The sequence below is a fragment of the Danio rerio genome, chromosome 4 (assembly GCF_049306965.1).
Source record: "Danio rerio strain Tuebingen ecotype United States chromosome 4, GRCz12tu, whole genome shotgun sequence".
Taxonomy (NCBI): domain Eukaryota; kingdom Metazoa; phylum Chordata; class Actinopteri; order Cypriniformes; family Danionidae; genus Danio; species Danio rerio.
In genome coordinates, this window is record NC_133179.1 from 66,186,085 (window position 1) to 66,197,511 (window position 11,427).

The 11,427-nt window shown below is 45.4% G+C and overlaps 1 protein-coding gene across 1 annotated transcript; it reads left to right on the forward strand.

The window, feature by feature from the left end:
* Positions 1-6,865: 6,865 nt before the first annotated feature.
* LOC108183307 (uncharacterized) lies at positions 6,866-8,583 on the forward strand. Its single transcript, XM_017355161.4, has one exon. The coding sequence runs from the start codon at positions 6,947-6,949 to the stop codon at positions 8,495-8,497; it is 1,551 nt and encodes a 516-aa protein (XP_017210650.3). The 5' UTR covers positions 6,866-6,946; the 3' UTR covers positions 8,498-8,583.
* Positions 8,584-11,427: the final 2,844 nt, after the last annotated feature.

An 11,427-nucleotide genomic window follows, 5' to 3' on the forward strand; every position in this document is an offset into this window, starting at 1 on the left:
CCAACTGAACATGTTTTTAGCTTTGTATCACATTGGATAACAACTCACACTATAAAATAAATCATATTTTCAGATTTGAAGACATGCAGAAAATTACATTTTCAAAAAACAAACAGAAACTGCAAATCAGGAGAGGAAATAGGAGGCTCAAGAGGTACAATATGGCTCACAACAGACTAGTAAATGAGAAGTGGGATAATTAATTAATGTTTTTGTTTTCCTTTTTGGTGTTACACATCACAAAGCTTCAAAGTTTATTGTTAAAAGTCAACTCAAAAGTTGACTATTAATAATAACTAAGTTATTTATTATTAAACTATTTTTAAATCTATTTTAAAATTAGATTACCTTATGAAAGTGGTGGTATTTTAGTAGGGTGAATTAGAAATTTTAATTTTTTATTTAATTTTTTATTTAATATTTTATTTTTATTTAATTTTTATTTTTTATGGGGGGGGGGGGGGGGGGGGGGGTGGATTGGGGCTAAGCCCCTTATCCCTTTCGACCCTAGCAACGCCCCTGGCTCAGAAACCATGGTGCTTGACTGGAAAAAGGTGGCCATCTCCAGTTCGGAGGAGAGTCCTTACCCCAAATAGAGTTCAGGTATCTGCGTTTTTTCTTCATGAGGAATGGAATGTGAAATTTAAAGATGGATCAGTGCAGCAGCAGCATTAATGCAGTTGATGTGATTGTTGGTTGTGGTTAAGGAGCTGAGATGAAAGGCAATGTTCTCAATTTACCACTCAATCTAGGTTCCTACTCTTACCTATGGTCATAACTGAAAGGACAAGATCTCGGATACAACCGGACACATTTTACAAAGTGTTATGACCCGCTTGTTTGAGTTGCAACATAAAAGAGAGATGAGCCAACAAAATAGCTTGAATGCAAATGATTTATTATAAAAGTAACTCATGGAACAATCAATCAAAGCAACCAACAAATGTCTATAGATAATAATAAAGATAAAGAACTTAGGATATAATCACAACAAAACTTTAACTGCATGATATAAGTCATGCAAAACAAAACCATAAGGAGTCAATGAAATGGCAGGTCTTGACATGAAGACTCCCAAGTAGCATCAGCGTCCTGGGGTAGCTAACACAACAACTTTTATATACCCATTGATGAGTAATGCAGGCATTCAATCAGGATTTACCACATACTCCAATCGGAAGTCCTGGGATCATTACAGTGTAGTAATATTGTAAAACTTAATACCTGTCGCTCTGCCTAAATCATAAAATATTCATCAAGTTCGTATTCTACTCAAACAATTAAATGTAGTAAACTAGAAAAAATCTTAAACATAATAGTAAAGAAACTTTACTAATAAAAGCTGCAACACAGGACAATTAAATGGGCTTTCTAAACTTGAGGCCCTGGTATACTGGAAACACTTTCTTTGGTGTGCGGTGTCTTTCCAGTGACTTGTTTCTTATTCAGGGAGCCAGACAGTGAACATCATCAAAAACACTAGCTACATGAACACACTGGAGAGTGGAGTACAGATTTATCCGCACCTGTACAATCACTTGCAAAGAGATTTTAAGCCGCAGAGGTGCTGTTTGTCAGATGTTTATGAAACTGTTCCTCACTCAGCCACCAGCATTGTGTTTACGGTAAATGCGAGGAGCGCAACACATTTACAACCCCACCTACTTCTGTTGGAAAACAGTATATTGTCACTCAGCCTTTTGAAACATTATTCAGACATGAAACATCCTGTGCATATGAGAAAATGTTTTGCTGCATTCAGGTCATGTGTGCAACTTTTTGTCCATGTGTTTCTTAAGCTGTGCCGAATGAGTGAAACTCTGTAGACACTGATCAGATCTGTACAGTTTCTCACCAGTGTGAATCCTCTTTTGTGTTTTCAGATGTGTTAACTGATTAAACCTCTTGTCACAGTGTGAATCGTCTGGTGCAGTTTCAATTTGAGCTGTAATAAAAGTCTTCTCACACTCAAAGCACATATACTCGTTCACACCAGTGTGGATCTTCATGTGTTCATTAAGGTTTGCTGATCTGTTGAAACTCTCCCCACACTGAGTGCATGTGATTGGTTTCTCTCCAGTGTGGGTCTTCATGTGTTTATTAAGTTCTGATGAGTTGCTGAAACTCATCCCACATCGAAGCTGCGGTCACACTAGTGTTTGAGCATGAGAAATTCTGTTGTACGACGCTGCAAAAAGGAGAGGAATTAAACAAGATGATTAGACATGAATGGTTTCTCTCCAGTGTGGCTCATGATGTGTAGATTAAGGGATGATGATTGGCTGAAACTCTTCCCACACAGAGTGCATGTGAATGGTTTCTCTCCAGTGTGGATTTTTATGTGTTTATTAAGGGATGATGATTGGTTGAAACTCTTCCCACACTGGGTGCATGTGAATGGTTTCTCTCCAGTGTGGATATTCATGTGACTGTTAAGGTGTGATGATTGGTTGAAACTCCTCCCACACTGGGTGCATCTGAATGGTTTCTCTCCAGTGTGGATTTTCATGTGTTTATTAAGGGACGATGATTGGTTGAAACTCTTCTCACACTGAGTGCATGTGAATGGTTTCTCTCCAGTGTGGATCCTCATGTGTTTATTAAGGTATGTTGATTGGCTGAAACTCTTCCCACACTGGGTACATGTGAATGGTTTCTCTCCAGTGTGGATTTTCATGTGATTGTTAAGATGTGATGATCGGTTGAAACTCTTAAAACACTGAGTGCATGTGAATGGTTTCTCTTCAGTGTGGATTTTCATGTGTTTATTAAGGGATGATGATCGGTTGAAACTCCTCCCACATTGAGTGCATGTGAATGGTTTCTCTCCAGTGTGAATCCTCATGTGTAGATTAAGGTATGATGATTGGTTGAAACTCTTCCCACACTGAGTACAAGTGAATGGTTTCTCTCCAGTGTGGATTTTCATGTGATTGTTAAGGTATGATGATTGGTTGAAACTCTTCCCACACTGAGTGCATGTGAATGGTTTCTCTCCAGTGTGGATTTTTATGTGTTTATTAAGGGATGATGATCGGTTAAAACTCTTCCCACATTGAGTGCATGTGAATGGTTTCTCTCCAGTGTGGATCATCATGTGAATCTTAAGATAGCCTTTTCTTTCAAAACTCTTTCCACACTGAGTGCAGGTGAAACGATTCTTGTCTCTCCTTTTCAAAATACCATCAGTCTGTAAATTAGTTTTTTCCTCAATTTTGACATGATGTTCCTCCTCTTTCCTCCCCTCATTCTCTTTAATTCGGTCTGAAATAAATAAATAAAACGTTCGTTCTCTTTCATCATCTCGTGTTCGAGATCCACCTATGGGAAGGCATCCGTGCCGGACCTCTGCAGAAGCATCCAATTGCACCAAGTCTGGCTTGACAGACAGAAGCGCGTGCCCAATGGCAGGTAAAGAACCGCCCCTTTACCTGTGCGCATAAATCATTCTGCACGCGCTGCTATTCCTCAGTTAACATTCGCTTCTCGCTGACTCTGCAACTCTACAGCTCGGTTGGATTACTGCTGCTCATTTACGTGTCTTCAGGAGGACATATCTTTCGATCAGCCTCCACCAGACGTGACAGTCTGTTATCCGACCAGGTTAGTTGTGGTTTTCGCATCCCGAGCTGCCCACGCTCCTCTTACACCTGTCCCTGTCCACGGCTGCCCGCCTCGGATATGTCACTTTCTAAATCTGCCGCTTCTCCCGAGCGCTCATCACGGGCCTGCCCGGCCGCGTGTGGCGCGCTTATTGCTGCAAAGGACCCACACCCCTTTTGTGTTGTCTGCTTGGGCCTCAAGCACGCTCAAGAGGCGTTGGAAACCCCGGAGAATTGCAGCCATTGTCTTAAATTACCGAAAAAGCTTCTGCGGCGTCGTATGAAAGTTGCAGCGACTCAATGTGTTGAATTTTCCGATTCGGATGGGGGACATGGTGACGACAGCGCGCAGCCGGGGGACTCCCGGGGCGCTATGTCTCTCGACTGGGCTGACCAGCCCAATCCTGCGTTCCCCGAAGAGGACATCTTCGTGGGTGTTCCGCCGTTCGCTGATGAACCGGCCGGTTCTGGCGACGATGACGACGCGGGTCTTCTGGGTGTTTCAAAGGACGAGGAGGCCATCCCGCCCTCTGGCGCTCCCCAGATTCACACTCCCGCGACCGTACCCCAGTCCATCCTCCTAGATGTGTGTGAGCGAGCGGCCGCTCGCCTCAACATCGAATGGCCAGCTCCACAGAGTGCCACCGACCAGGAGAGGGACATTTATGATGGGAAGTTGCTGGGGCCTCCACCAGGCCCGAGGAAACAACTTTTTCCCGTCCTCCCAGCGTGTGCGAAGCACATGAAGCACTACTGGGGCGACCCGCTCAACCTTAAACAAGGTCTCGCGGGTCTGGAGGTAAAGGATATGGCATCGATCGGCATGGGTGACCCACCCGTTATCGAGCCATCAATCGCTCGACACCTCAGCCCCATTCAGGGCGGGCTACTCGCCCCCCCGAAACCGGTCCTGCCAAACAAAATGGACCGCTTTTCTGCCTCTGTTCACCAGGCCGCCTATAGGTCCTCAGCCGTAACTGTGAGGGCTCTTAATGTCTCCTCGCTCCTCTCCGCTTACCAGGCGGAGCTGTTGGATGACTTGGGACAGCAACTGGACAAGGGAACCCCTTCCCCATCACTGTGGAAGGAGATTCTCACAGTTAACGACCTCGTTCTCCGTAACGCACGTCAGGCCGTCCAAGCCTGCGGGCGTTCCATGGCGCTTTCGGTGGTAGGAGAACGCGCGCTCTGGTTGAATCTGTCGGGCCTCCCTGACAGTGAAAAGAGGCGGATTGCGGGCGCCCCGGTAGAGCCCGGACAGGCTCTCTTTGGCCCCGCTGTTGCATTAATGCAACAACGCTGCGACGACAAAAAGAAGGAGGATGAAGCCTTCAAATTATGTCTTCCTAGGAAAGCGGCTCCACGCCAGGTGCCCCCAGCGCGCGCCCCTATTCCCCCTGCCACAGGGCGGAATTTCCATCAGGGCAAGGATAAACCTCGCACCAGACCCCCTCCGCGACAGGGCAACCATCCTTCCGCAAAACCTTGGGGAAGAACAACGCCCGCTGCCGCAGGAAAACCCCCTGCCCAAACCCCCTCGGATCCGAAACGCAAGCGGCCGGCCTGATGTTCAGCCAATGGGGGCGCCGAGTCTGTGTTCACGGGCCACAAGCCCTACAGACTATTTTCCTGCCCCAGAGCTTCTGTCCAAAAGACGGAGAATAGCTCAAAAGGAGGTCGTTCACCCCATGTGTTCAGTGGACGTTGTGTGTTCTCGCCCCAGGTTCAAGGGGTCTGTTGTGAGGAAAAGTGTTCAAGCAGTGTCACCACACCGTTCAAACTTTGTTCCCCTCACTCAAATAAAGGCTTCGGCCCATGTGTTCCCAAACACAAAACACACAAAATACACCTCAAAACAAACGAATCAAATGAATTCGTTCCCAAAAGAGCACATTTCTGTGAACCCCTGCATGTCACCCCTAGTTTGTCCACTAGAGGGCGCCATTGCACCAGAAATGAACAAACCGGCCGAATTTGCAGTAAGCAGTTCTCCGGTGTGTGTGGGGTCACTTGCGAATCAGGTAACAGCCTGGCAGTCTGTGTCAGCACCCGAATGGGTAATTCACACAATAACCAGGGGATACAGGCTTCAGTTTGCCAAAAGACCCCCGCGTTTCAACGGAGTTCTCTCTTCTCAAACAGAAGAGAGCTCTGCTCACATTCTGAAAGACGAAATCTCCTCTCTCCTGCAGAAGGGGGCGAGTGGTACCCCCGCACCTGATCGGGCAGGGGTTTTACTCTCGTTATTTCCTAGTTCCAAAGAAAGACGGCTCTCTTCGTCCTATTTTGGATCTCAGAGTGTTGAACAAACATTTGAGGAAATACAGCTTCAGAATGTTAACACACGGTTCTCTCTTACGCTCAGTAAATCAGAACGATTGGTTCACATCGATCGATCTGAAAGATGCTTTCTTCCACATAAGCATCTATCCTCCGCACATGAAATTTCTCCGTTTCGCTTACCAGGGCGTTTGCTACGAGTTCACAGTTCTTCCGTTCGGGCTCTCACTAAGCCCGAGGACGTTCTGTCTGTGTGCGGAGGCAGGGCTTGCGCCGCTGAGAACAGCTGGTCTCAAGATCCTGACATACATAGACGATTGGCTGATCATAGCCGATTCGCGAGAGAAAGTAATTCAAAATACTTTCCGTGTGCTCACTCACATCAAAGCACTCGGTTTCCGGGTGAATGTGAGCAAAAGCAGTTTCACTCCATCCCAAAATGTGACTTTTCTGGGACTGGAGCTGAATTCAATTACGATGCGCGCGCGCCTGTCGCAAGAGCGCATTCTCTCTCTTCTGAATTGTCTCTCACAATTCAGGGAAGGAGCAAGGGTACAGTATCGTACATGTCTCAGACTACAAGGTCTCATGGCCTCGGCTATTCATGTCCTGCCACTAGGCCTTTTGAGAATGAGGGCGTTCATGAAGTGGGTTTTATCTCTTCATCTCAGCCCGTTATGCGATCTCTCCCTGTATGTCACAGTCTCGCGCGCGTGCACAACAGCGCTGCGCCACTGGAGGAACGCAGAGTTTTACGCTCATGGGAGCCCCCTCGGGGTTGTCATGATGCGCAAAGTGGTAACGACAGATGCCTCGCTGACAGGGTGGGGCGCCACACAGGAGGGCAGGATAGTGAACGGCGTGTGGTCCCACACACTTCACTCAGCCCACATAAATTATTTGGAGCTTCTCACTGTGTGGAAAGCTCTAAAACATTTTCTGCCCCGCCTGCAGGGGCATCATGTGCTAGTGCGGTGCGACAACACTACAGCTGTAGCACATATCAACCGCCAAGGGGGGATGCGATCCTCCAAGCTCCACGCCTTAGCTCACAAGCTTTTAGTATGGAGCAGGCAACATTTTCTGTCGTTACGGGCAACCCATGTCCCAGGCGTTCTGAACAGGGGTGCAGACCTTTTGTCAAGGGGGAACCCACTCTACGGGGAGTGGCGTCTCCATCCTCAAATAGTGGGCCTGCTTTGGAAGAGATTCGGCCAGGCAGACGTCGATCTCTTCGCCTCGCGCGAAAACGCCCATTGTCCTATGTTCTTCTCGCTACAGGACGAGGATGCCCCCCTCGGCGTGGACGCACTGGCTCATCCATGGCCCAATGTGCTGCTCTATGCGTTCCCTCCTCTTTGCCTAATAACCCCAACCCTATTCAGGGTGAAGGAACAAGGCTTGAGACTGATCCTGATAGCACCGAGGTGGCCCAGGGCTCCATGGCTGGCAGAGATAATCCCTCTTCTGCATGCACAGCCATGGCCCCTCCCATTACGTACGGACCTCCTGTCCCAAGCGAATGGGGAAATCTACCACCCTCGTCCAGACAGGGTGGCTCTCTGGGCTTGGCCCGTGAAAGGGCAAACCTAAATACACTGGGGCTTTCTCCACGTGTTATTGCAACTATTCAGAACGCTAGAGCCTCCTCCACACGGTCCCTTTATGACTGCAAGTGGCGCGTGTTTGAGGAATGGTGTGAGGAGCGCAGACTGATTTCATATCAGTGCTCAGTCGCTGATATTTTGGGCTTTCTGCAAGGCCTTATGGACTGTGGAAAATCATTTTCTACAATCAAGGTCTATCTAGCAGCCATCACTGCATGTCATGTAGGGTTTGATGGCAGCACGGCTGGGCAACACCCTCTTATTCGTAGATTTATGAAGGGTGCCCGTCGTTCCCTTCCAGTCACTAGAAGAGTTGTTCCTGAGTGGGACCTCTCCATGGTGCTGGATGCTTTGACTCACCATCCTTTTGAGACCCTAGAGGCTATTTCTCTGAAGCATCTGTCTTTCAAGACAGCTCTGCTGCTGGCCTTGGCTTCAGCTAAACGTGTCAGTGATCTACTTGCACTCTCTGTTCACCCCTCGTGCATTAAATTCTCCCTCAGTGGAGAAAAAGTTTCTCTCAGGCCTAACCCGGCCTTTATGCCAAAATGCTTCCCTAATTTTTCTTGTGAGGGGGTAGAGCTTTCCGCTTTTCACCCTCCTCCATTCTCCTCCACGGAGGATCAGAGGCTTAATGCTTTATGTCCTGTTCGAGCTCTGCGGGCCTATATCAACAGGACCAGCTCTTTTAGAAGAAGTGACCAACTCTTCATTTCTTGGGCCCCCCCAAACAGGGGGAATCCCATTTCTAAACAACGCCTCTCTCATTGGCTTGTGGAAGCCATCTCTCTGGCATATGAATCTAAGGGAGTGCGGCCTCCAGGGGGCCTCAGAGCACATTCCACTAGAGGCATGGCTGCTTCTTGGGCTCTATTTAGAGGGGTTTCCTTGCAGGACATTTGTGCCGCTGCAAGCTGGGCTTCTCCACATACATTTGTCAGATACTACCGTCTTGATGTTACTCAGACTCCGGTAGCTCATTCTGTCTTAGGTGTGGGCTCTTCGTAGCCCTGTGCCGTATGCTTTTTACAACTTTTTGAGCCTAGTTGGTCTAACTTGGCTTAAATTTGTCCCTAGTGTTATCATACCCTCACCTGACACAAATTATATACATTTTATATGTACAAATACATATATTGTATATTGCATATATATATATGCTCTAGCATATTGTGTTTTCAGGTGTCCTTAAACGCATGTTACCACATGCTTTGTGATGTGTCATGCACCGCCTTTCAGGAGACCGTCCGCTGGCTTGGTGGGCCTCGCTGTGAGTGTATTGGGCAACCGGGGAGCTGTCCATATCTCCCATAGGTGGATCTCGAACACGAGATGATGAAAGAGAACAATAGGTTACTGTCGTAACCCCGGTTCTCTGAAACATCGAGTGGAGAGATCCACCAAGTTTGCCCCGCTTGCTGCACGAGAAGCGAATATGCTCACTGAGCAATAGCAGCGCGTGCAGAATGATTTATGCGCACAGGTAAAGGGGCGGTTCTTTACCTGCCATTGGGCACGCGCTTCTGTCTGTCAAGCCAGACTTGGTGCAATTGGATGCTTCTGCAGAGGTCCGGCACGGATGCCTTCCCATAGGTGGATCTCTCCACTCGATGTTTCAGAGAACCGGGGTTACGACAGTAACCTATTGTTTTCATTAAGTCTTAAAATTTCTCATTAAAAGCTGAAAAGTGAAAAGACACAGGAAACATTGGTTACACTCACTGTAATTTTGATGCACATTAAATGTAAAATAAATCCGATCATATTTTGTTTGGTCCATTAACATGTACCCATTCAATCAGATTCAGTTCAGCTCTATTTATCTAGTGCTTTTACTATGTAATATGTGTCAAAGCCGCTTAACATAGAAGTTATATTATATGGACTCTATGCATGAACTCTGCTGACGTGGTTCTGGTAGAATATCAGTCAGACTCTTTACGTCTACATAGCGCGCTCTACGCCAAAATCTTATAGAGGCGAAACCTAAACGCATCAGAGCATGGTAAAGAAGGGAGATTTACTCTTAAATTGATGAGGATCCTCTGCCAGTGGATGTCCAGCATCTAGAAAATCATTTTTGTTCAGTTCCAGAACCCATAATAGTTGATTAATACACCAGATCAGGCTGAAAATCTCCATGAAGAGGTGGAGTGACTGAAAGGAGACTGCTTCGATGCTGCTTTTAGTGATGTTACAAGGTTCTAAAGGTACAGTTAAAAAATTATACACTAGAATTTAACCCAAATGACAGTAGTAACAAGTTGTAATTGTATAATATATTAAATAATATTACGTTATTAACCATACTATAGTAAATTATATTATATTGTATATATTGTATACATGCATATATACACACACAAACACCAAATATTCTAGTCTCATGTAATAGGCAAATACCAAACTGAAACAAATGTATCAGGCACGAGTATTTATATGCACAACCTAATCAAAGTACCCATTGGGTCTTAAAAGCATTTATAAAAGTCTTAAATTTGATAATCTCAAATTAAGGCCTTAATAGCCTTGAATTATTATACAAAGTCTTGAGTTTTGTTACAAAGGTCTTATTTTAATATTTTATATTACTTTTCTTAGGATTAAGTTCATATCATAACAAAATTAACTGTAACTAATGTAAGCTAACTAAAAAATCATGCAGCATAACGTTGAGTGCACCTCACGCTTTACGTAATAGCAGAAAGCACAAAAGCATGCACACCCGTTACTATGGTTACTTGAGGTGAGATACAGAACAAGATAGTTGCTAGCCTAGTTTGTCGGTTTGTTTAATCTGCTGTTGCCAAGGAATCCGAATTACGTTTGGGTCAATCCTGTGCCAAGAAATAACCGTGACGCCTACTGCTGTTGATGTCGAAAATCTTATAAGCTAGCAACAATGGATGTTACAGCCCTGGACTCCCATTTAAGGGGTGCCAAACACACCGTGTGTAGTACTGCTCGTCAGCGCAACCACCTATTGTGGAGTTCTGTGCACTGGAGACCACTTCGGTTACTAAAACACCTTTGGCTATCAGTAATGAGAAAATTTCTACATTAGAAGCATTGCCACCACGCAGTGTTGGGCAGTAGCATCGCTACAAGTAGTGACGCTACTAACGTAAATATATTTTTCAGTAGCGTCACTACTTTCTAAATCAAATAGGTTTTGTGTAGCGAAGCTATTATTTTAGTCAAGTAGTGTCCACACAAGCTACATATACCGATTGCGGATCAATAAGTGACGGCACTGACACTCACGTAGCTTGGAGGCCGGTGTCTAGGCGATAAAAGTAAATCCATATTTTGGCGAGAATGTCAATTTCTTCTTCCTGTTTTACAATGGTCGACACCAAACTTTTTGATGCATTACTGCCACCTCTCGCTCTGGTTGGTGACATATATATATATATATATATATATATATATATATATATATATAGAGAGAGAGAGAGAGAGAGAGAGAGAGAGAGAGTTTTCTGTAGTAAAGGCTAAAGTATACTATAGCAATTTTAGTTCATGATAGTTATTAATGATACTATATTTTGTAGAGTAATTCATTAATGAAGAGTTGTAAATATATATACAATATAATGCTTATTGAAAAGTATTTCCCTTTAGTATAAATTACTAAGGGTGTAACAATACGTGTATTAGTATTGAACCGTTCAGTACGAGACTTTCAGTTCGGTAAGTATTACAAACCGAACGATTCAGACATCTCAAATGACTTGACAGGCAACATGCTGCCTTCCCCGTCCACCTCCAAACAATACTCCAGTCAGGTCATGCTTCACAAGACCTTTTTCTTGGCAGCTACATGGAGGGCGCCATAGCAACCAGGGTCTTCAGGTAGTTTAGAACTTTCGTTTACAGCTTTTACAACTGGTAATTTGCGCTCCGAAAATGGGTTTCAATAGCGTTTTGCGTGGATT